Source organism: Rhodnius prolixus, unplaced genomic scaffold, assembly GCF_049639745.1.
Source record: "Rhodnius prolixus isolate KJV_2025 unplaced genomic scaffold, Rpr scaffold_1, whole genome shotgun sequence".
NCBI classification, from domain to species: Eukaryota; Metazoa; Arthropoda; class Insecta; order Hemiptera; family Reduviidae; genus Rhodnius; species Rhodnius prolixus.
Window position 1 is genome coordinate 58,884,797 of NW_027411581.1, and position 27,487 is coordinate 58,912,283.

Genomic DNA, 27,487 nt, shown 5'->3' on the forward strand with positions numbered 1-27,487 from the left:
AAAAATATCTTCTGATCAATATTTCTTTAATTTGGGTACTGATGATGAAATGGATAATTTCTAATGTTCACCACTAGATAGCGTTACTTATTTCATATTCTATCTTCATTTTCAATTTCTGTTTGTTTAATTATAGCCTGAATTCGAGTTGTTATTTATTTTATTTTTCTTCTTAATATTCAGCAATAAACAGTAAACAATCTTAATAGTTAAATGAAAACATTTCCATCATTTTTAAGTTCATTGATGCGTAAATGAAAGATGAAAGATTTAATAAATTTAAAATACGATATAGGGTGAAGGGACCAGTAATTGACTGCTTAAGAAAAAAATCGAGTTTAAGATAGAATAACTTCCGTTATTTTGGCTCCAGGTGTAGGTTGTAAAATTGTACCGCTCCAGTAGGATGTATTTTATTTTATTAATATTTTAAAAGCAGTAAATTCGATCTTTATGTCTACCAAAAATGACTTTATTTGTAAGTATGTCAATGACCCAATAATTGACATACCGAATTTTCGGTGGAACCAGTGTTTGACATGGAGTGGGACCAGTAATTGACATACAAATATATTCATGAAACGACATAAGGTATGCATTCAAAATCACTTTTAAATCTAAATAAATCTCTTAAATCACCTAAATCACTTTTTCAATTGGATTTATAGCAAAAATCAGTCTTATTCATAAATAATTACAATCAGTTCTTAAATAGGCAAACCTAAATAATCTAATATTTTTTCATCGTTACTCTTTTTTATGCAGTTTTTGACGATCAACCCTTACACAACTGTCCTACCGGACAGTTTTAATTAAATCTAAACCAAGACAGGTAATTTGAAGAACAGCCCTTTCTTTCAATAGTACCAAGGAGATATTAGCTAACATGCTTGTTAGATCGTACACAATGTCTGTCGGCTCGCTTTTATCTCTTTCTCTCAACCCTTCCGCTCTCTTATCCTTTCAAGTTTCCGCTAAATATTTTGTTACTTAAACCTTTTTTTTTGGGAACTTTTTTGGTTCTCACTTTACCAAACTCTACTTCCGATTAGACTATGTGGTCACATCCTTGTTTTATTCATTCAGCCTATAACGCTGCTACCGATCGCAACTACGCGACTTTGTGTTCGAGTTGTTGGTGCTTTCTAGTGAACCAAATTTCTCCTACGCTTCCCTTCTTTTGGAGCGCTTCGCTAATATTTTCCACAATCTGTGCTGCCAGTGTCATTTGCTTCGAAACCAAACTATCTGAATGTAATTCATTCTTACTTTCTGCATCTATTCAGTATTTTATTGTTTATTATTACTGAGTTACCTCTATGTATATTATACATTGTGTGCACGTTCATCGCGTCCCGCCACAGGTTGTAAGCATTCGCACTTATAACAGTAATAAATAAATAAAGCTGTTCGGCGATCACGATTATTCCAGTTTGTTGTTCATACATTGTTGTTCTGTACAGAATAATCATTTTGCATGCCCTCTTGAAATAAGGCGTACATTTGCTAATTCATTAATTTAAACATATTTTGTTGGAAGTTTTACTATTTATTTTGCCGATTTTTATCAATGATTTTATTTTACAATGATTGAATTTTTAATTATAATAAAATTTATCAACCTATCTTACCATTTTCCCAGGAAGTCAATCACTGGTCTCAAACAAAAAAGCTGTAGGACTAGTAATTGACATACATGTCAATTACTGGGCAGATTGCCGTTTCAAGGACCAGTGATTGACAGCCCCATTTAAATCCTCAATGCTTCTTATAATTAAAAAAAAAACTACATAAATGAAATCTACAAGTAATACTAATTATAACAGAACATTGATAACCACACGAATATATGAACAAATAAACGAAAAATAAGAAAAAAGAAAAATTATTTTCTTATCAATCCTCTATAGCAACGGCTTGTTTTTTCCTTGATTTTGAACTTTTAACACAAATAACCTTCCACTGATACCAAGGAACCTTCCAATAATTAATATTTTTCTGGAACTGCTGCCCAAAGGCTTCTCAATAACGAAATTGAAAGAATCACCACTAAAAACGGCTCATATCCCTTATAATACCAGTTTATTTCTGGTATGTCAATTACTGGTGCCCAGTCAATTACTGGTCCCTTCACCCTACATATATTTGTCAATGGAAATTAATTTGTTAAAAAATGGTCAAATGAATTTTTGGAACAGATGTTGAAAGAAGTTTAATTAAATTATAAGGCAAACAAAAATCAATATTAACTAAATAATCTATATAAATAAATACATGGAAATCAAATTAATAAATCTATATATATTTTTTTTTGATTCCTCAAGATTTAAATTTAAAAAACAAAAATTAAAAATAATTAAAACACTCCTCTGAAAAACACTTTAATTGATCAAGGGCACAAAAATATCAATTTGACAATATTCGAAACAAAACAAAACAAAATGAACTTGAAAATTGAAAATTGATGATGTAAATTTATGTAATAGCACTAATCGGTGTTGTGTTAACGTACAAATCTGAACTAATTTCGTATATTTAAATTTTTGTTTATATAAACCAAAAATAAATACATAAATCTTTCAAAGGGGACAAAAAAATAAAATCACAGGTGCCTCCAGCATTATTAGTTCTGATAATAATTGTGAACGTAAAATAAGTAAAAGTTGTCGAAAACAAATTTAAAGAAAAATAAAAGAAAAGAAACAAAACAGGAAACAAGTATGAGATCATTTCTTCTCTATACTTATTATGAATGGAAGTAACGAACCTATGCCGAAATTATCCGAAGATTATCGAACGCCCACTTCATCATCATCATCAAATTTTTTTAAAAAAATCTTATCTCCAAAATTGCAATACTTTTCCGATCTTCTTTCCGGCCAATTTCTATATTGATTGGTGGATTTTTCCAACTTCTAATTCAGAAAAATTAAATTTTATGGTGAAAGGGTTTCCGCTTTAGGAAGAGCAAAGCTAAGACGGACAGTGTCACCGGAACTCAGGAATTCACGTTCTTAGTTCTGCTGATGCGATTTTTTTGAAAATAATTGTTTTCTTAAAGTGGTGCTACAATTCAAAATCTTAGTTTAGAGCGTGCTCCAACATTGATTACCAATATTTCCTATTTATTATTGGTGCTCACTTTCTAATTGAGTACATGAAGGTCGATAGCAATGTACTAGTAGTTCACGTCAAAGTCCAAGACTACCAACTCGCCTAGTTTCAAGTTAAAGAAGAATTTCCAAAGACATCACTGCATGGATATCCGTCGGCCTGGAGGTTTATGTTTGAAGAAATAAAACTGTAGTAGTTACGATATTTAGAAATCGAATTTGGCAAAGAACAATCGGCTGGTAACATTTGCATAAGTTGATAAATAGAAATAGAACATCGGATTAAATTCTTGAGTAAGCCAGAGGTGATATTATATGCGTTATCATATATATTAAGAGCAAATTTAATAGATTTGCTTATTGGTTGAATTCTGCGCATTTATGAGATGAGCTTTTGTAAAGAAAGAATGACTAAGATAAAAACTACGAATCTGTGACACAAGATTGGCCATAAAATGAACAACAACTTCGCTGGCATATGAAAACTACACATTGGTTACATACGAATTCTCTTTTTCTAAAAATGGGGAGAAATTGAGGAACAACAACAACAACTCTCCTCTGACTTTAAACAACCATCGTAACTCTCTCAAGGTGAACTCATACTGGCTCTCTGAGAGATTAAGCTGAATAATTTCAGCTCCGTACTGAACAGTTATTTTTTTTTAAAAAAAAAAGCGATTCGTGAGGTGAGCGCGCTTCAAGACTTCAAACTGATGCCTGAATCGGATTTTGATTTTGAATAAAATAAAAATAAAAAGTCAAAACAAATGAGTTATTATTAGAAAACGAAAAAATTACCGGAATTATAAGGTAAGCGAGACCCGCAAAGCTAATATTGCATTGTGGTACTGGGTTCGATTCCCGGTATTTAGGCCTTGGATTTTATTAAATGGTTAAATGAGAAATAGTAAAGTATGTTTGCTAGTCGCCTCCGTCCACGACACCTAGTAAATGGTAGTTGGACGTTAAGCCTCGCCTGAAAAAAATAGGCGGTTACTTTACTTCTTTTATTTTTTATTGGTGCATCTTGCGTAGCAGAGTTACAACCAGAAAATTTTTTTTTTGTACTCTCTTTTAGCTCATCGACAACCAGGATCATTAGCGCCCCTCAGCTTCTCTACTCTATGAACAGGATCCTCACTAGCTGCCTCTAAGTTTTTCCACCAGTTTGGCACCTGACAGATGATATGACAGAGGAAACTGAATGTGTTCCATGCTTCCTCCCGTAGGCCCTTCGGCAGTAAGGAGTATGGACCCTTGGTAATGGCATGCTCATTTATCCACGATGTACTTGAAACATACGAAATTGGTGACGAGCTTACTATCATAAGAACTTGTAACATGAGCACTTAAAACTCGCCCGGCAGTCTTACGTTTTTAAGAACTTGTAAGAAGTTAAGGGGTCCGATATGTCCAAATGTACCTAGGTCGTCTTATGGGCTTAACCATCAGCGTACAATCTCAAGTTACGTCTAAAGACAGACTCGACTTGCAAATAGTTGGGAACAATAATGTTCAGAGATTGTGTTCTATTTGATATAGACAAATGAAATAGCAAAAAATTATAGTTTGTAGTTACTACTTAATGCCACTGACTAAATATAGGTAGCATTGGCTATCTATTTACAATGAATATTTTACATATCTTTTTTTTTGCATTCAAATAGAAAATACAATACAGGTTAAAGTGTGTTTATGTCACCAGTGGCGCCATGTTATTTTTAAATTCATATGCTAATTTTTATTACGATAGAATACAAAAAAAAGAGAATAGATACAAATAAAACTGAAGAAAAATGATAAAATAATCTTGATTTAATGTGAATTTTTTTTTATTTCAATTTCTATTCAAATTGTATTTATTTATTCATATATTTTTAATAATTTGTGACATATACAAAGAATTTATTGTTTTTCGTTGTTCTTTTTTTTCTATTCTTTTATTTATTGTGTATTTTAGAAGTAATAATGTATGCTAATTCGACTATAAATAATCATAATAATAAATTTATCATGTATGCATGAATGCATGATGATGTTGAATAATTAAGCGAATGATAGTTGCGCCATTGATGTTGTCGCCTTCAATAGAGACAACGCCGAGGGGCACAGTGTGCATTTAGCTGCAGAAACGTGACCACACTGTTTGGACTGTATATTTCATGGCAGTAATAAAAATTAATGCTCTTCACCTTTTTCCTTGCTGCAAAAAAAAAAAAAAAAATGCATTTATTAATTTCTCTCACTAGGAAAGGGGAAGTATCTAAATAAAAATAATCGATACTCAGTTTCCGTAGAAGTAGATTCACTTCCTGCCAATGTATTTCGGAAAAAATGAGAACGGCGTTTGAGATAGGGTATGCGGAACATGGAATACACCAATACAATGCGTGTCGTACATACTCTGATTAAACGGCAGGAGCAAAATATGAGCCGTTTCACTGCACAACTCGATTAACTCCATTAAAACAAAAATGTGGAGAAATGCAATGAAATAATGGACATAGTTTATTTAAAATTCCTGATAATAATATAAATCGTTATGATTCAGCCCCTGCTACTGAATTTGAGTTGAATTATTGCAAAGATTCACATTAAAGCATGGAGTTAATCAAAATAGCTTCTGAAATAAATTATTTATTACTTAATAGCCAAAAATGTTCTTTCCCGTTTAATGGTGTTAATCTTTATTATTTGGGAAATTTCTTGTACATATAAAAAGCTATGACACTTAATGCTTCAACACTTAAATTTAAAATTTTTCAAAAATTGGGAGTAAATCGATTAGTGCAGTAAACGGCTTATATATCAATCTAAACTATAAGAAATATATATACAACTTTTGCATTTTATGCATAATAATTATTTTCATATTAAAATAAATTTTGAGTATTTAGGCTCCTTCTGTTTTCAACTTTTAAGGCCCAATTTTTACAGGCATAAATTAACGATTGATCTCCTATCTCTTTGGACCAGCATCATACTCGTATAATGGTCAACAAAAAGATAAAACTTTGCAATCCTGGACTGCATCGTTAAATCCTCATCATTCTTAATTCAATTAATGTGAATTAATTACTGAGAGATCGTTAGCGAGAATATTTCATGTTGGTACGCTTCCAAAAATAAAGGTGTCAAAATTTCACGATATATTAAATAAAATTTTCCCCCCTTTAAAAATTTGAATATAATTTTGAATTAATAATAATATTATTATTTATGATTTAAGGCATCAGAGGTTATTGGCGCCCGGAGCTTTTTTTCAGGTGCACTGACGGCCCCTGGACAGTGTTCTCTCGTTAAAGGCAACACTGTTTATCACAGGAAGTGAGCTTGTAAGAAGCACCTAGAAAGAGAAAGTCTAAGGGTCAGCAGCTGGATTCGAACTCGGGACCTCCGCGTGGGAATTCAATACTGTAATGATTACAGTGTAATCGTATAGCTAATCCATTCCCCGTAATAATATTATTACGAAGTAATTAAAATTTACTTTTATTCGTGATAAAAAGATTACGTGATAAGCCGCAAAATAAATATAACTAGAATAATAAGTAGGTAAATAGTATTTTTAAAATAGAGGAAGAGTGAGAGAGAATGAGAAAATGGTGGGGACTAGAATTTGGAGGGAAAAAATGATAGACAGAGAAAAAAGGAGCGAAATGGATTTTTTGTTCTTTTTTTTTTTTTTTTTTAGAAAAAAGAACAAAAAAATAACAAAAAAAGAGAAAGAAACAGTATGACCTTATCCACCACACACACTCATACGATAATTTCCCCCTAAATGTACGATAATTTCTACTTGTCCCTTACCTAAGGAGGAGCGGTCCAGTACAGCCTCCAGTCGTGTTCGTGATACCGTATTGTAGGTGTGAAGTTTTCAGTTTAATTTCTAACCCGTTTCTTACATATATATATATTTTTTATTTTTATTTTTTAAATTGTGACTTCTTTTTCTTTATTATTTATTGATTTAATTTTTTTAAATTTTATTTGATGCTGTAATTTTGGAGAAAAAATATATTGATAGTTGAAAAAATATTTTATTTTGAAAAAATAATTTTTATTTTTTGGTAATTATGGTATCTTTAAATTGTGGTATGACAAGGCACTGTGGTACTTCAGTGAAATGGTGAGTTTGGATTTTTAAATACATCTTCATCTAATTTTATATCATTTATAATTTTTCGCTTTATTTTTTTATCAACTTATTTATTAATTAGATGCTGGTTTTGTGCATGTGCTTTGGGACTTTTTTAAACTTATATTAATGTCTTTTTATAAAATTAATTCATGTTTTTATAGCGTCATTTTTTTTTATAAACGTTATTTCATAAAACGTTTTCATTTTTAAGTATTAACTGTTTAAGATTTATTGAAAAAAAAAGCTGTTTATTGAAAATTTATTAAATTCAAGAGGTGATTAATAATTTTTAATTTTACCTGCTACGGCCTGGGTAGTTTTCTTTTATTCAAATCTGTTTGCTGATTTTCATTAATTATGAGCGATTACTTTATCAGAATGAAACTAGACTCAGATGAGCAGATTCTTTAGGTGGAATACAAGTTCTTGTACTTTTGTCGTAATGAGCAAATCCTCTGTTGATGAATGAATAATATTCACTCAATAAATTGATCAAAATTAAAGAAAACTAGCGAAGCTGTGACGGATAAATTCAAAGACAAAAAATTTAAATGCTCCCATACCAAAAGAGGAAATAAGATTTTACAAAAATAAAGCATTAATTAAATTTTAAATTATAAATAGATTCAAATAAAATATTTAAAAAACATTAAATTGATGGTAATAAACTATTGAAAAATTTAAACTGATAATAAATTATATATCGATGACATAAAATTATCGAAGTACAGCGATAATTAATATTAATGTATATATACAAGTTTGCTCCATATATTTTTCCTTTTCTTCCTTATATCTTTGTCTCTCTCTCATTTTATACACGTGTTTGAGTGTCATATTTTAAAAAAACAGAAATCTCTACGTGAAAATTAAAATGCTGAAATCAAAAAAAAGAAAAAAATCAAAAAATTTTTTGTAGGGAAAAAAGATTTATGATGTTTTATAATATTAAATATATTAAAAGACAAATCAATCAACTTCCTCGAACGTGTTATTAAAATTATTACAGATTCTATTTTAGCGGCCTTGATTTGAAATTCCATTAGTATGAGTAGAAATTTAAAGCCGGTGTTCGAGAGGAGAGTTCAGAAAGAGAGTGTAATTAAAAAATAAAATTTATTAAAAAAATTAATAATCATTTGATTTTTAAACATTAAATTGTATCATTAAGTTAGTGGCTGCAATTTAAAAACAAGAAAAGATCAATAGAGCCGTTTTTTAGGAGGAAAACGCAGAGTATTACAAGACGCATATCCGGGTTTTTGTCAAACTGTAAATTCTCGCAATTTCACTTGTTTAAAAAAAAAACATATTCAGCTATTTTGCATAGTTGCACAGTTTGATGCATTGTATTCCCCCCCCCCCAAAAAAACGATTCTCGACGGTCGAGTGTTTTTGAATATTGAAAAGATTGGATACTGTAGAGATTTGGAAACTTTCGCTGGTGCTTTAAAGTTCCATTTTGAATGTCCAAACGGGTTTGTGTAGTCGTTTCGTGAACTCTAAAGAAAAACGTTTGTGTTCCAGTTCTTACCAATTTAAGTACCATAATCCGGTATTCGAGGGTTAAACGTTTGTCCATGAATAGTTCTAGGTACCTTATATAATCCGTGGGGATTGAAGAATGCTTTTTAAGAGGTTTGTTTTCATCAATTTGAATTCCCATTTTCTTTAGCGAAAGCTCAAGATCCTATGTGAGCCATCCGCTACGCATTATGAAAATCCATTTCCCTTATTTTCCATCCTTTTTCTCGAAATATAAAAATTTTCAAATTTATATAAAAAACATAAGGAATAAACTGTACATTCCTAGTGTCATAATTTAAATATCAAAATACAATAAATAATAACATTTTATTCCATTATATATCAATTCATACAAAGAAAACTCAGGCGAGATTTGCGCTAAAAATAGAATATTTACTTTTTGCTCCGATTTTCCGATAAAATTTGGAAAAAAAAAAGGTAAATGAAACAAATTTGATAAAAAATAAAAGGTTAAACTTTAGTGGTTTTCAAATACCTTCAAACTTTAAACTATTATATCTCTTCTTCTATTTATCATAATTTAATGAATTTTTTACCAAATTATAGAGAAAAGTTAGCTGTATAATTGATATAAACTGCAATGTTTTAGTGACAATAGTAATTGAGATATGGGAGGTTAAATTTTAGAGGTTTTCAAATACCTTGAAACTTTAAACGATGATTTTAAGAACTTATCTTCTTAAAAAGTAACATCTTACAATCTTTTGCTAATTTTAAATCTATTTTGAAATCTATTCCTTTCTAATTTAGATATGAGAAGGAATAAAGACTGATACTTCGGGAAATTTCTATTTGATTTAACTGAATATTAAAATTTTACATTTTTTGAAATTACTGTTTTTTAATATTTATTTGAATGACGCAAGCTGTAAGGATTGACTCTAACGTTAACGATACCACATTGACGTCTGCATTATTTTTCTTTCTAATTTATACAAAACATAAATCAATTAATAGAGCATCCGATCTTGACATACATTGGTTCGGAAGTGCTTGATGTATGCAGCAATTAACTACAAAAGATTTGGTGTTGAAAATGGAGTTCTAAAGAAAACTTTCAAGTACGAGTATATCTGAAACTAAAATAATAGTAATTAAGATAATATTAGAGAGTTTCTTCTGGCTAACTGATGAAGTTTGAACGAACTATTTAAACTAAAAAATATTTAGTAAATGTTCTCTGGTTATGGGAAGCAAAAGAGCGGTTTTGCGGAGTTTCTTGCATGAAGAGTATAAAATGAGGTAAAAAAAAAAAAAAAATGATATTAAGGTCGCTTTTGATGGTGAGGATGGAAACAATAATGGTACCAAGGATTTTGGGCTGAAGGGATTGAACTCATTTCTGGTTAGAACGTTTAACTGAATCCATAAATTCTTTTTCGTAGGCTCAGGTAAAAAAACTGCTCGTTTATTTAGTGCCATCAGTTTTGTTCTGTTGACCAAAGTATTTGAGCAGTCTAAATCGGTTATTCAGTGTTTGACATTTACTAAGACGACTTGCTCCTACAAAATAACCCGCGATTCTTACTCAAACGTTTTTTCAAACTATGGGAGAGTAGTACGTGCGAGAAAAATTCAAAATCTGAAGAAAATCGATTAAGTAGAAGTAGTCGTTTTATTGATTTTTTTTTTTTCGAATTTTGTTAATCGATCTTCAACTTTACAACTTTCAACACAACAGGTTTTGGAAATATGACCGCAATGAAAGCTGGAAAATAATTGAAATTTTAATTTTTTGAATCCTTTGCGGCCCGTGGGGGGATTTCAATACACGTTTTAAAGAGGTTTTACAAGGAAGCGAAGCAATGTTTTTCTATGATGAAACTGGATCGGACCAGATAGAGTGTTGATAGTTTAGTTGTCTTAAGTTTTCTACTGAAGTACTGAAAGGGTTTTTATTGGCCAAAGATGAATAACTTCATTAAAGTCATTGTTTCAGCGTTCATCCTACGTAAAGAGATAAAAAGAGGAAAACGGAATTTCGGTCCATTTGCAACTTGATGACGAACTAAAGTTTCCGATTCATGCAAAAGCTCATTCTGCTAATTGTCACGAAACTGCTCATCCCCTTGATCCATTCTTTAAAGAGACGAAACTTCTTCAAAGGGACCCTTTTTTCTTACCATTGGTAAAAAATGTTACGATCTAGAGTCTAGATTCTAGACACATTTTCGCACTTGAGTTTTTTTTTACCTAAAATCATGTTTTTAGGTAATTTGTGTAGCCAAAAAAAATATTTCGGCACATGGCGGATGTTTATTTGCCTGTTTGAGTTCAGAATATTTTTTACAACGGAAATTAAAAGAAACTTTTTGTCGGCAAATGTAGTTTTCATACTTTAGTCGCTTCCTTCTCTACATTGACGCCAAAAAATAGACGCGCACAATCTTCTCCGCGCAAGTAAAGAACTTTAAAGACAGTTTAATTAGGCAAACTGCGTTAAGATATAGTCTTTTTTTTGCAAATCAGATTTTACATTCCCAAGTGTCCATATCATCATAGTGACAGAAACTGCAAAACTATAGTCCACTATAGTGACAGAAACTGCAAAAAGGTCGGTAAACAGAGCAATAAAATAACTATAAAACGTTTAATATATTTATATAATGGTCAAATTAAATGGACCAATAAATAAATAAGAACAAGTTAGCGGGAATCATGCCAAACAAAATGTCCCAACATCTATGTTAGCAACGGCGCTAGATGTTCCGGTGATGTTGGACGCACTGCTATTTCCTGCTTTTCTCCTCTAACATGTGACAGGAGAAATTCTTCGCGGATCATTTATCAAATTGTGTCTTCTTCCTCTTCGTCTTCTTCTATTTCTTTTTTTCGTCTCAGTTAAAAAGTGTCGTTCTTTTATATATATATATTTTTTTTTCTCTCTGTTTTCACTATTTTATAGAGGTTTTTCATGTTAAATAAGTTGGTAGTTACTTTGAGATTTTTTGTTTTTTTACTACAATAATTTTTAAACTAATTAAACTAATCTAAAATTGTGCGAAAAATAAATTTATATGTAATATACTCGTAAAAAGAGGCGCCACGGTAGCCGAGCGGGTTAGAGGCGAGACCTGCGACGCTAATATGTATTGTGGTACTGGGTTCGATTCCCGGTCTTAGGCCTTGGATTTTATTTGATGGTTAATAAAAGAAATTTACAGTAAAGTATGTTTGCTAGTCGCCTCCGTCCACGACACCTAATTGGTAGTTGGACGTTAAGCCCCGCCTGAAAAAATAGGCGATTACTTACTTTACTTACTCGTAAAAAGAAGTGCATTTATATAAACTTCGGGAAAAAATAGTAATAATAATCAGGCAATGGAATAAAACGCCTCCAAAAGTAAAAGTAAAGTAAAGTAATCGCCTATTTTTTCAGGCGGACTTAACGTCCAACTACCAATTAGGTGTCGTGGTCGGAGGCGACTAGCAAACATACTTTACTGTAAATTTCTTTTATTAACCATTAAATAAAATCCAAGGCCTAAGATCGGGAATCGAACCCAGTACCACAATATGTTACATATTAGCTTCGCAGGTCCCACCTCTCGGCTCGGCTACCGTGGCGCCTTAAAACGCCACCAACCCTAAAATCATATCTCAATTTGTTTTGAAGTTACGATTTTTTCCTGTAGTTTCTTTGAGAAAAAGATCGATCTGACACCATAACATTACATTTTCTGTCATTCTGGTGCATCTATTTCTATCTTAACCCATGCATTCGAATTCGCCATTAAATTTCTTATTACATAAACCACTTTTTGTATTAATCAAATTTCAATTATTGTTTATTAAATCAATTTTATTTATTTTTACAAATAATTTTTTAAAAAAAAATAACCACCCTTTTACAAATAACGATTTAGTTGGTCAAATCTTACAATATCGTCAGAGTATTTACCCCGTTCTAACGGTGTATTTGAAGTTGTAAAAATGTTTACCCTGATTTTCAGTTTGAGATATACTCACTCTCAAAAATTGGGACTTTCGGATGAGAACACGGTATCAATCACTTCGACAATCTCATTAATTGGGGGACCTATTAAAAGACAGTAAATAATATCAAACGGTTTTAAACAGGATAGCTTGGATTATTAGCGTTTTGATTCCACAATATATCGCTCATTATTTTTATTCCTTTATTTTGGTCGCCTTCATGTAGAACCACCCTGAATGAGAATTTTATAGGGGGAATTTAGATGGATAATTAACGTTGTTCCAAAGAATTGTTCGGGATCATTTGGCGACTTCCTTTTGCCACAATTTACTACACAATAAAAGCAACTAGTTCGGTTTTCCGTTCTAATTTCATTAAACTGAACGCTGTTCAAAGATCTTTAAATTGTAACCATTTGCCTTTTATAATATTTACAGATTGTTAATTACTATTAATAAAACAGCTGATTCCATTGTTTTAGGTTTCTTAATATTATTATCTTTTATTTTATTTAAGTTAAATGCGTTTTATTTAAAGAAATGGTTACTTCAAGTTTCTTGCTTCACCAAGAAATGGGATTCTTCAAATTTTTTTTTCTTTTAATTAAAAAATTCCTTAGAGGAAGTTTATTTCTTTAATTTTTTTGTGACACGCAATCATTTGTTTTCAATCTTGTTTCATTGTTATGATTTGTATCAATCGTTTCTTTATTTATAGACTGGAAATGCATTAATTTTATGGTAGTTCTTGCTAGGTTTTGTTTTATAGTATTATTTCGGATAATTTTATTACAAACCTTTGCTGGATAATAATGGAGATTGATTGCAATTGATTTTTGGATTATTGAGTGCGCTTGTACGATCCTTTACTGGTTTTGATTTCGATTTGTGTTTTAGTTTAGTTTGTAACGTTAAAGAGACAATTTGGAGCGGCCTACTGCGCACGCTCCAAAACTGTTGGCACATGCTGCGGTTTGCTGACTGCTCTGATTGGTCATAAAACAGTTTTTTTGGGAGGAGGAGTTCTGGATAGACCAGCGGACGAATAATTGAAAAATCTTGAAATTTGAACGGAACTCAAACGTATCATTGCGCAAGCGCCTGATAAAAGCCGGAAGAGACCTATTCGTGGAGCCAATTCAAAACTTAACTAGGTGGTGTAGAAGACGAAGTTAGTATATTTAGTTTTTTTTCTTGTTTTAATTGATGTAAATAAATAGTTTAGCAGTTAATTTACTCAGCTGCGAAATGTTTATAGGATTATATTTTTAAATTTTTGCTTTTTGTACGTTTGTGCAAGAACTATTTTTTTTTTTTTTTAAGTTTTATTTTAAGAAATTTAAAACTTGCGAAAATAGAACGAACTTCTCGATATAGAGTAACTCATGCACTCATTAGTCGCGACGTTTCCTGTACTACGCTTTGACGTAAATATTTCCGTTAACATGCAGTTCGATATTCTGTTTTTTTAAAATGCCTTTATTTGCGTATGTGCGTGCATGTATGTGTGTTTGTTTCTCGTTGCTGGTACTAGTGGACGACGGGTGGGGCATAAGATTTAAAAATAGGCATTCTAGTTGGGTAATGATAAAAAAAGAGCTCGTTATTGCTGAACGCTGCAATTCACTTATGTTTACAAACAAAATTTTTTTATCCAAATGCTTGCTTGATAATTTTTTTTAGACAGAAGGATTTTTTTTGTAAGATTTGCATTTAATCTTGGCGCCCCGACTGGCCAATTTGTCGCCGTCTTTTTTTGATTATTATTTAACTTTATACAGACGCATCAATACTGGGTACAGAGTTGCCCTCTAGACTTGCAATTCTCTCTCTACAGCCTTGCACTATATTTATGTTTTTACTTTATCAAGTTCACTAATTTATCGCTTGAACATAAGCGATAAATTCCTGAGAATATAATTTCTACGCTTTAATTTCCATAAAATGTTTTAAGCGAAAAACTGTCTGTGAATGTGTGTTAACAGAAAATCTTTTTAAAATGAAAAGTCAAAAGAAAATTATAACTGGTTTCAGCATTAACTTTTCTAATGTAGCTTCAGATAATTTTTTTTTTTTTTTTGTCGCAATCCGGAAGTAAGACTTTACTGAAGCAGTTCAGCTAAAGCAGTACCTCAGAACCATTGCGGAATCCAATAGTGCTACAATTTAAAATTTGGGAGAAAAAATGTAACCGCTATTTTATAGAATTTTCTTTCACAGTTCCTGTTTTTCACGAAAACGGTTTAAGAACAAAAAAAGAAAAATGTGGTAGTAAAAGATCTGATTTTATTATTTTTGGCTTTGTTTCGTCTTCTGCTAAATCCACAAAGTTGGATTCTGGTTAAAAGTTTGGTACCAAATTTTGTTTTTACATTCGGTCTATATGGTGCTACCAAACTTGTACGATTTATTGTCCTTTACTTGTGTATGTTTATTTTACGTTCTGTCACGTATTTACGAGGGTCGTTTGAAAAGTCCGTGCAAAGTCAGAGAGATAGCACCACTGGCGCGTATCGAGGTTATGTTTAGTTAGTAGCATCTCTTGGAAGAACACACGCCAAGTTTCAGCCAGATCGGTCTATTTCTTCGTGTTTGGCATTCGTTTGAATCGAGGAAATCGAGTGATTTTCAAAAAATGGACGAAAAAGAATTTCGTGTGTTGATTAAACACTACTTTATGAAAGGCAAAACGCCTCAGGAGACTAAAGAGAAGCTTGATAAACATTATGGTGACTCTGCACCTTTGATTAGAACAGTTTATAAGTGGTTTCAAAAGTTTCGGAGTGGCCATATGGGCACAAGTGACGCTGAACGTTCTGGACGCCCTGTTGAGGTTACTACTCCAGAAATCATTGATAAAATCCATGATATGGTGATGGATGACAGAAGAGTGAAGGTGCGTGAGATTGCTAGTGCTGTGGTCATCTCGAATGAACGGGTACATAATATTTTGCATCAACATTTGGACATGACAAAGCTATCCGCAAGATGGGTGCCGCGATTGCTCACGCTTGACCAAAAACCAAATCGTGTGAAGTGTTGCAAGGACGGTTTGCAGCTGTTCCAGAAGAATCCGCAGGACTTTAAGGGTCGTTTCGTCACTGTGGATGAAACATGGATACATCACTACACTCCTGAGACCAAAGAACAATCTAAACAATGGGTTACCAAGGGGGAATCTGCGCCAAAAAAGGCGAAGACCGTTCCTTCGGCCGGAAAGATTATGGCGACTGTCTTTTGGGATTCGCAAGGAATAATCCTCATCGACTATCTGGAAAAGGGTAAAACTATTACAGGTGCATATTATTCATCGTTATTGGACCGTTTGAAAACCGAGCTGCAAGAAAAACGCCCACGATTGGCCCACAAAAAAGTCCTTTTCCATCACGACAACGCACCAGCTCACACCTCAGCAGTTGTGGTCGCAAAATTAATGGAAATAGGGTTCCAACTCGTTTCACATCCCCCCTATTCTCCAGACTTGGCTCCCTCGGACTACTATTTGTTCCCCAATATGAAGAAATGGCTGGCGGGAAAAAGATTTTATTCAAACGAGGAGGTGATTGCAGAAACGAATGGCTATTTTTCAGACTTGGACAAATCCTATTATTCGGAAGGGATCAACAAACTAGAGCAGCGTTGGACGAAGTGTATAAGCCTAAAAGGAGACTATGTTGAAAAATAAAAAAGGTTTACCCCAAAAAATTAAGTAGTTTTTATTTTTGCACGGACTTTTCAAACGACCCTCGTACGTATTTATGCAGATAAATGGTAGAGTTCTACATGAGGTACATCTCTTAACATAAGTTACATTTACTTACAAGAATTAAATTGTAACATTTTTTAATATAAAGAAAAAAGAATTTTAAAAAAACCTAATACATTTTATAACAATAGCAATTCAAACGTGTTTTTATTAGGTTTTCGCTCAGTTCTGAGTCTGAATGTAAGGCAGACCCGTCTCCAAGATGTACGCAACGCAAGATGGCGCCACGGTAGCCGAGCTGTTAGAGGCGAGACCTGTAAAGCTAATTTGTATTGTGGTACTGGGTTCGATTCCCTGGTCTTAGGCCTTGGATTTTATTTAATCGTTTAATAAAAGAAATTTTACAGTAAAGTATGTTTGCTAGTCGCCTCCGTGCACGTCACCTAATTTGTTAGTTGGACGTTAAGCCTCGCCTGAAAAAAAAAAATAGGCCGATTACTTTACTTTACTTTGCACGCAACTTGTGTAACTTGGGAATCACAAAATTACAAATTTCAAGAATTAATTCAGGATTCTTGGGAAATTCCAGCATATTTTGGTTAGGCATTAGAAATTCCATGATGGAGCGGCATGTTGGATAGTGCAGGTCCTTAACATTGTCAAGTATTTTAGCAGTTTACTGTAAGGGCTTCCAACCATTTCTGTTTACGATTGATCAGCGATCTGGCGATAAGTGTGCCAATATAAAGGAAACTAAATTTTATTGATTACAACGTCTTCTCTGAGACGGCTAAGAACTGTTCATCTTGCGTAGTATTGAATGCAACTAAATACATATTTAGAAGAAGTTATAAGTAAACAAAAAATAATCAAATGAATCGCAAAAATAAGAAATTGTTGTAATTGCTCTTAATTTTTTGGTTTTAATTTTATTATAATTTTTTTTATTTTTCCATAATTGATAAACTGTTCACTAGAAAATTTTACCTCCACGCATGCGTATTGTTTATTTTTGCGGCTTATTTGAGGTTTTATTATTTTTATTTTTTAATCCAACTTAAATTGGACAAACGTTTGATCGCCCAATTTAAATATGTTACCAGTTCTAATAATAGGCTGGTGGCGCCTAACCAACGTGCCACCACCTCCTCCTCCCGTCCAGTGTGTCTTGCCTGCTAGTTTGTCTCTCCGTGTGTAATTTGGCCGCCTCAGGGACCACTCTCTACGTCATAGTGTACATGCAAATATTTAATTTTCTTCTTTGATTGTTTTGATAGCATTTGGATTTTTGTGCAGGTTTTATTTATTAAAAAAAATAGAGTTTATTATTTGCAAATTTTGTCAGATTCTTTAAAAAAGGATTGTAATGGTTAATTATATATTCTAAGGTCATCAGAGGTTCAAAGCAGAAGAGGTTCTATCGTTAGAGGTTCAAAGTAGAAGTGGTTTTATCGTTAGAGGTTTTATCGTTACAGGTTCAAGGCAGAAGAGGTTCTATAGTTAGTGGTTCAAAGTAGAAGAGGTTCTATCGTCAGAGGTTTTATCGTTAGTGGTACAAAGTAGAAGAGGTTCTATCGTTAGAGGTTCAAAGTAGAAGAGGTTCTATCGTTAGTGGTTCAAAGTAGAAGAGGTTCTATCGTTAGAGGTTCAAAGTAGAAGAGGTTCTATCATTAGGGGTTCTATCGTTAGAGGTTCTATCGTTAGAGGTTCTATCGTTAGAGGTTCCATCATTAGAGGTTCTAATCTTAGAGGTTCAAGGCAGAAGAAGTCTCTTTCAAAATCTATTAACCACGAGTACATGGGCAATCTTGAAACTATTTATGGGTCCCGGTAAACATGGGCCACTTAATTTTGTTGCGTTATTATGTCTAAACACCGATTGGATCTTGCACAAAACGTTAATGCAGCCCTTTTGTAACTCATTTCACCCAAAATTCGTATCTATGTTGTGAACAAAATTGAAAAATTTAGCCATTAAACGCGCACAAAGGGCTTAGGTACCATTAAAATTCTTTCTTCAGTTATGTAATACAAAACTTAGTGTATATTCTATAAAGTATTCGATATCTAAGTATAATAAAATGCTAGGATATAAAGGTCAAAATAAAAGCAGATATAATTACCTATAATTATTATTATATTGTTAATTACTTAATTAAACTTAATATCTGGTATATATGTATATTATGTATATCTATATCGTATATGGCGGCAGTTATATTAATTAATGAAAACAATATTTTAATATTAATTTTTATTGAGCTAATACGAAACGTGAGTCTGTTTACTTCCTTTTTAGAAACAATCGGATTTGATAAACTCTATACTGAACTGTTAAACCACCGATATGGCTGATATTTAACTTTCCTTCCGCAAATCTAGAACTGTAGCAGTGCTAAAATTATATAGGTGGCGGTGTTTTCTCAGGGAAATATTTCAGTTTAAAGTGGCAGGCCTTTAAGTTGGATCATTTCGCGAATCTGGATGCAGTAATCCATCTTAACGGAGTCCACTATTTGGTATTCTGAATTCACAAAGTCAGAATTTTTGGTGAAAACTTAAACAAAAAAAGTGAAAGATAAAGATATGGATTAACATATTAGTAAAAGGAAGTGGTAGATCTAAAGAAGAGAGAGGGACAAAAAAAAAATTAAGAAAGGTAAGTAGCAAGCAACAGCATCCAGGCATCAAGAAGACGTGTGGACCATGTTGGAATATGTCTGGCGCCACAGAGAGACCTCACTTCTCTTCAGTGTGTACTAGTCTGCTATCTCCGTATCTATTTACCAGAGTAATGCTGGAACAGAGCGAAGATCCATAGTAGAGGTGGTGTATGTGTGTGCAGTTGTTGTTGTGGTGGTGGTGTGCCCCCGTCCCCTTTCTAACAATACACGGTTCGGTAATATTATACTGCCTGCTCTCTGAGAAACATTCACTGAGATCTTTCCAGCTTAGGCGACTCCTGTCTTCATGAACTGTTCGGCCTTCTTCTAAATACGACGGCACACGCAGCTGTATGTTAGGGGGCCGCCAAAAAACAAAAACAAACAATGAGGGAATTACCCGGTACCATCATCATCTTGTCCAAGGTGCACATACTGGCGACTAGGTTGGCCCCACAGTTTTTTGATACTCTCTTTGGATATACTTTAGGGACCCACTCCCCCCCTAAAGAAGAACTTGGATATTGAGAAGTATCAAATACCAGCAACTCATACTTACCCACAGACATAACTGTCACCATAGTGCAGCATACGAACGGGCCAAGGAACAATTGTTCTTTTAGTCGATTTTGTTCTCTTTCTTTCTTTCCTCAATGAAATAGAGAAGATAATGGCTAAGGAAGAAGAAGCGGGTGCTGGCTCCCGCCAGTTAGACCAAAGGGAGAAAAGTAAAGCATCAGGTACTCATTTTTTCTTGTAAAGGAAAATTTGTTCCAGATGTTGTACTCCTGGCTAAGTTGTTAAGCGTCTATGAAATTGCACATTGAAGATGATTTGTGCCTAATTTCGTCTCGTTTTTTTTGTATTATTTGCGCCGTGTAGAGCACCCAGATAGCTTGGAAAAGTGTGCTAAGCCAATACAGAGATAGATTCTCTCGTCTCGCCTTAAATTCATCCTAGATATTCGTTGTAAATTTAATCTGTACAGAGATAGAGTCCCTTGTTCCCCCTGTGTAAAACCACTTGAAGAATAGAGTGCTAAATTTGGTAGCAATGTAAAACCAGCTGAATGCAATTAATTAACCGGGACTTCACAAAAAACTGGCGACCAATTAAATACTTAGGTATAACAAAAAAAAAGAAAACTAAAATTCAATGTTAGCTGAAAATCTGGTACATTTTAAACACTAAAAGAACTCTCACTTGAAAGTAGAAGGTTAGGGAGCGAATCACGTCTAAATATACCTGCTCTCATATTCTATGTTCCTTGCATATTAATTATGCATATTAATTTTTTAATACCTGCGGATTAAATATTTAAAAAAAAATTAATTAAATTAAATTATAGAAACATGGCATATTCTTTATTTTTGTTTACGTACAAAAAATTAAATATCTGATGACAACATTAAAAATAGCATCATACTTAATAAACCTTAAATGAGAGATTAATTCTTTTTAAATTTTGCCAAATGGATGTATGATTTGTATTTATAGGAATGCTGATTTGGACCAGTTTGTTTTTTTAATATTATAATTATTATTATTTTATTGCATTTATTTAAAATATCTTTTTGATTAATTTTTTGCCTTTTTGAATTATATTAATAGACCACGCCCCAAATTTTGACCCTTTCAACTTTTGTCTTGTTGAATATAATTTTAAGTTTTTTTCCCTTCGTATATATTTATTGCAAATTTCTTTTGTATTTTTTTGTTTCTGTTATTTGAATTACTTTATTTTCTGTTTAATTATTATTTATTTCATTTAATTTATTATTTTGATTGCAAATTGGAATTTCTGAAAATTATTCTCAGGCTTCATTTGTTTGGAAAATTTAATTTTCAAAAGTATTCGTTCAGCTTTTTTATATATATATACAGGGTGTCCCAAGCTATATGGATAACGACTTTTTCTCGGAAACTAAGATAGCTAGAAAAAAACTAAAAAATACGTGTTCCCTTAGTTTTTTGTTAGGAATCCAAATTTACTTTGTAAATTTTTTTCGGTGCTTCCAGAAGCGAGATACAGGCACCAACTTCATTTTTTCAAATGGGGAGGTGCGGTTTTTATTTCAGAAATAGATTCCTCTATTTTTAGTAAGAAACTTTTACACGAAAGGTTTTTTTCTGTGAGCGATATTTTACAAGTTATGGATGAAAACATGATTCTTATAAGAAATTTCGAAACGATAATATTATAACGGTATTTTGATTGAATAAGAAGAAAAGTACTATTTTATTATAAATTTTACTCCTCATTAATATTACAGATCATGCTCGAACTGGCCTCCACCATTAGAGATGCATAGACATGCTGTTTCTTGCTAATTGTCCCTTGCTGCCAAAGAAATAGATTCGGCTTTAACCGAGTTTCTGGCATCTATTATTCTCTGCTTTGGTTCATCTACAGATGCCCATCAAATAGCCTACCGAGAAATCTCTTTACATGCCTGATGGTGTTATATCGACACGGGGGGCTATTCAGTGGCCACCTCGTTCACCGGATTTGACACCTATGGACTATTTCCTTTGGGGATACCTGAAAAACAAGGTGATTATTCATAACTTTTTTCTTTCTATTCTTATTTCTGCTTATCTAAAAGCATTTCTAAATCTAGGTGCATCAGAATCAAGCCGGGATTGCATCTGTAGATGAACTAAAGCAGAGAATAATAGATGCCAGTAACTCGGTTAAAGCCGAATCTATTTCTTTGGCAGCAAGGGACAATTAGCAAGAAAAGCATGTCTATGCATCTCTAATGGTGGAGGCCATTTCGAGCATGACCTGCAATATTAATGAGGAGTAAAATTTATAATAAAATAGTACTTTTCTTCTTATTCAATCAAAATACCGTTATAATATTATCATTTTGACATTTCTTATAAGAATCATGTTTTCATTCATAACTTCTAAAATATCGCTCACAGAAAAAAACCGTTCAAGTAAATTTTTCTTTAAAAAAAATAGAGAAATCTATTTCTTAAATAAAAACCGCACCTTCCCATTTGAAAAAATGAAGTTGGTGCCTGTATCTCGCTTCTGGAAGCACCGAAAAAAATTTACAAAGTAAATTTGGATTCCTAACAAAAAACTAAGGGAACACGTATTTTTTAGTTTTTTTCTAGCTATCTTAGTTTCCGAGAAAAAGTCGTTATCCATATACCTTGGGACACCCTGTATATATATATAAAATGATTTAATGGGATTAGCCATTGTGGAGTTCGTCTATCAATCAATATGTTTTGATTGTAATAATTTTTGTAAATAAATTTTCAAAGCTCCAAATCATATTTTATTATACAAAATGTATTTGGGTCTGAATTTGGTAGTTTAAAATTATTTTTTGTATTGAAAGGTGCACAACATCGAAGGTCCTTTGCACCTGAACTATATCGGAGAATAGACACTTTACTATATTACTTGATTTACTTTAACATCTAATCTTTGTCGAAACTAACCTATTGGTTGCCCTAACTCTTTCCTTTTAACCCGATATTCGATATTCCTCGCACCTCATTGATATCTAGCCTAAATTTTAAGTTCGGACAGGAATTGATGGCTCTGGAAAAGAAATATTCAAGAGTTGTGGAGGCGGCGAAGATTGGAGGAAGGGAGACCAACGCTCGTCTGTGATTGCTAATGGGGTGCGGAAGGCTGTGTATCAATCATCATTCAGCGCAGTTTCCACCTTCAGAATATTTAGTATTGGCCAGATATTAAGGGAGCATCTCGGTCAGTTGATGCCCACCTCAGATACTGTACTTAGATCTGCAGACTGACCAGGGAATTTCGAGTGATTTCTATCATTTCAGAGGGGATGTTGAGGAAAGATCTTTTTCAGACACTCAGCAGCAATAATAAATGAGATTTTTTTTTTTTTTTTTACCACATGAAGATTATTTTTTTCCCCATAATCCCTAATCTGTTTAGAAAAACGAATGGTTGTATAAAAAGAATAATGGTTCAATTAGAAGACAGTGTATCACATAAAATCTCTTAAAGATGTTGGGGGAGCTGGACCTAGCGGGTGGTAGAATGACATATTGCTCTCTAAATCTGTAGTGACATTTATGACCTGAAGCCCAACGTGATCTCTCTCTGCTCTTTCTTACGCCGCACACACTCACACAGAAAGTATATTAACGAGCGTACGTGTTTCCTTAGGGATTTCCTAACGAGTTTAGTACCTTGTCTGTAATCGGTTATGATGCCAAGAGAGAAGAAATATCATTGTGTTTGGAGAGTAGGACCAATTTCTCGGGAGGTGGCTTTCTTTTCGTCAATAGAAAACCACTGGGTCTTTCTTCTTCCAGCTCTTTCTTTGGTGATATAAAACTAAATACCCTCTACAAAAAAAAGAAAGCTTATACCTTAAAGTTCTTGGAGCAGAACAATTTTTTTGAAACGAGGCGCTAAACCGGACATTACTTGTCACGGTAGGGTCTTTTTTTTTTTTTTTTTATAACTTTCAATGGTAGACCATAATCCCCTTGTATTATTATCGTTCTTGGCACGCATCATCACAATGCACATTGGTGCATTTTCATTTCTTGAATGTTTTGTCTGTTCGTCTGTCAGCCTATTTATGGACTAAGCGCCATTACTTTTTTTTTATTTATTTTTTTACTTTGTACTGCTTGTTCTTTGTTTTCGTTTCAATTTAAGAACTTTTGAAAATGTGGTCAGGTCTGGCAGTACTGCTGGATTATATCTTCTACTTTATTCGTCGAAGGACGCATGTTTATTGGTGCTTTTCGCATATAATAGGAGAATTTATGTGAAATTTTATCTTAGACCAACCAATAAGACGTCTTTTACTACTTTTTCTTTCGCAATTAAGTACATATATTTTCTAGAAACAACTTGATATTTAATCATTTCCTCAAAGCTCCAAATCATATTTTATTATACAAAATGTATTTGCTTCTGAATTTGTAGTGTTTAAATTTTTTGTTTGTTCTGAAAGGTGCGCAACATCGAAGGTCCTTTGCACCTGAACTATACCGGAAAATAGGCACTTTACTATATTAGCTGATTTACTTTAACATTTAATCTTGTCGAAACTATCCTATTGGTTGTCCTAACTCTTTCCTTTTAACCCTAACTAACTAATGTTGGGGTGAAGTACACGATATTCCTCGCACCCCATAGAGATCTAGCCTAAATTTTAAAATCACCTATTTACATAAAATGTATATACACACTCATACATTCATCCTAATAAGTACATTCGTCCTAATAAATACGTTCATCCTAATAAATACATACTAATAAATACATTCATCCTGATAAATATACAGGGTGTTCATTTTAAGACGGCTCAAATGCATTTCATTTAAAGGAGATGAAAAAATACATGAAAATGACCAATCGCGTGCTCTTCTTTCTCTTTGATAACAAGTTAAAAAATTGAAATATGATTAACCCGTTGCCGCACGCTTTTATTTTGATGATCTTGCTCAGAAACGCAATTTTTTTTCTCAATTGTTTATGACTGCCAGATGGAATCAAGTGTAAGTTGTATGTTTGGAAGTAAAAATTATCACATTTGGCCACTGTTTTTCCAAAAAAAACTCTCGACGGCTATAACCGTCATTTGCTCATCATGTCATTTTTTCTCTTTCCAGAGCAAATGACGGCTATGACCGTCGTGACGACTATACAGCATTTGCTTTACTAATTCAATAATTAACAAGTGTATGCGTTAGTACACTTCGTACTAACGCTGTACTTTTTTTTTATTAATTAAAATGTGCACGACGGCTATAGACGTCGTTTGCCTACATATCAACAAAGATCGGACGGCTATAGCCGTCATTTGCGGCAACGGGTTAATAAATACCAGATTTTGAAATGGCCTAGCACCTTTAATTTTAAAGATATAAAATTGCGGTTTCCGGTTTCTTTCATAACTTTTTATACTCTTTAAAACTGTGTATATGAAAATGGGGGTCAACTGCAAACCCTTACTTTTGATCGCGCGTCAGCAGCGTATGCGGGTAGGAATCTAAAATCAAGTCACATATTCTGAAACTAGAGGTGACGGGCTACAAATTTTTCCTCTACCATTTTTCGCTCAGATCAACCGTTTAAGCATGAAATGCGTTTGAGCCGTCTTAAAATGAACTCCCTGTATATGCCTATATATTGTTATATTGCATTAAAAACCTTAATATCTTTATGGAATTGCAGAGTGTTTTGTACGCTGTTTTCGTAGTCGTTTAATAGTGTTTAATGGTGTAACAATAATTTATTATAAGCTATATCTATTTTTATTGGTTTACCAGCTACTCCCGGTAGAGAGCGTTTTAATTCTTTTTTCAATTTATATTTTTGTGACGTTTTATGAAGGTGGAAAAGGAAATATGTCGAGATACCACCTTAACGTACGCGCTATTTCCGTTTTAAGACATTTTCCCCTTCCGCGTTGTATTGCAGGTCAGTTAATATTCAGATGAAGAATATCACTTACATCATCTTTGAGGATTGCAGTAAGAGAAAGGGTGTGATTGGTCGCACCAGATTTTTTTTTTTTTTTGGTACCTAACCTCAAAATAATAATTGCAGGTATGAATGGTATAAAATGTAGTTATAAGATGGGTCCATATGTGTGACGTGCATTCCAGGGGGTCTTGTCTTTGGCTCGAGGCAGTGTACAGACCGATGGTTACATACAACATGTTTCTCTGTTAGGACCCCCCTCTGTATAACACTTCCCGCCCCATTCCACCGCTGACCATCTCAAAAAAAAAAAAAAACATGACCTCTAGTTTGTATATGTACTGGTCTTACTTTACATATCATTCTCTGTGTGTATGTGAAAAAAAGAGGTGGAGGGGGCAGCATCTTATGTCTCCTCACATGACTGGATTTAATATCGTTCTATACCAGATACTACGTCAAGATCTTCATTTCTGATAAGTCTCACTTCGTACAGTCATCATGTACATACAAATCTTCGTTTATTTACTGTAACAAAAAAAAAAACCAATAGTAATGAAAATTAAAGTTTAGGCTGCGTTTATACCCCCCCCCCCCAAATTACGAGGAACCACTTTGGGGCTCCGAAATCACGCCACTGGGGGCTAGAATATCGTTTAGTAACAACAACCCTTTCCTACAATCCTTGTATGTACTGACTTGTAGATCTAAAAAATCTACGCTTACTTAACTTTTACTTATTTAAATACTGGTGTAATTCTTTATAGACGAATCAAAAATCCGTGAATACTAACTAGAAACATCTTAACAGCATCCTTTGACTGTCAGCTCAAAACATAGATAGTAAAATCCACAATTACATCCAGAATTTTTGTCCTAATTTTTGCTTGTTTGGAACTAATCTTAAATTGTTTTTATTTTCATTTTCATAAAGAAACTAATTATCGCAGTTTTCACTTAGTGTATTGTCAAATTGAAAATAGTTCAAAACATAGTTTGCTCCCCAAAAAAATTGCTATTAAATTTTTAATCAAAAGATGTTAATTTATTTATTTTTAAATTTTGAGATTAATAATTTTGTTTTCGACTAATTAAAAACTAAGTCATTATTGATTGAAAATTGAAGCTACCTTGTGAACGATATGAGCTTAATCAGGACGTTTTGGAGAAAGAGAGTTGGTGTTATTAGTCGATAAGAGAGGTCGACAGTGTTTAGAAATCGATAGGTGTAAGAATATAAAGTACATATTCGGTGGTGTGCTGTTATTTTCTCTTAATTCTCTTAATTACTTTTCAATGTTACAACAGATTGAGAAGGAAACAAAATGTTGCAGTCACTTTTTAAGAAGCAAGTTAATGCTTAATAATTCGATTATTTCCCTGTATTATCCTGTATTATTTCGACTATATCCTGTATTACAGTTGGCCTTTTAGGGAAAGATTGCAGGAAAACAAAACAAATTAAAACAAAATGTTAATCAGTCCGTATTTAGGTCATGCCAATATTTTATAAATGATAACACATTAATTGCCCGTAAAATTGGATGAGTGGGGGGGTTAGGGAGAATTTGAGTATAATCATCATACGAATGTAGAATGTTTTGGTTCTTATCAATGGGGATTGATAAGAATTTTTGCCAACACTATTGGGAAAAGTGCCTCGCCTGCTATTCTCAAGATAAACAAAAACAATTTTTGTAAAATCTAATTTTAAAATTGCCACGATTCTCTGCTTTTATAGAAGAAATAATCGAATTACCAATATTTTTCTACATAAAAGCATTAATGTGCTTCTTAAAAGGTGACTGCATCATTTAGTTTTCTTCTCAATCTGTGTAACAGAGTAATTAAGTGATTATTGCCCAAAAAGATATTTAAAAAAACAGCACAGTACCGAATATGTACTTTATATTCTTACACCTATCGATTTCT

The 27,487-nt window shown here is 32.9% G+C and overlaps 1 protein-coding gene across 1 annotated transcript in view; it reads left to right on the forward strand.

Annotated features, from left to right (window-relative positions):
* The first annotated feature begins 6,950 nt into the window (after positions 1–6,950).
* The window catches only part of LOC141449900 (noggin-like), an 88,740-nt gene continuing 68,203 nt past the window's right edge, over positions 6,951–27,487 (forward strand). Inside the window, exon 1 of the mRNA XM_074119837.1 lies at positions 6,951–7,245. Within this exon, the coding sequence (XP_073975938.1) occupies positions 7,243–7,245 (3 nt within the window). The 5' untranslated portion in view covers positions 6,951–7,242. The remainder of the gene's footprint in view (positions 7,246–27,487) is intronic.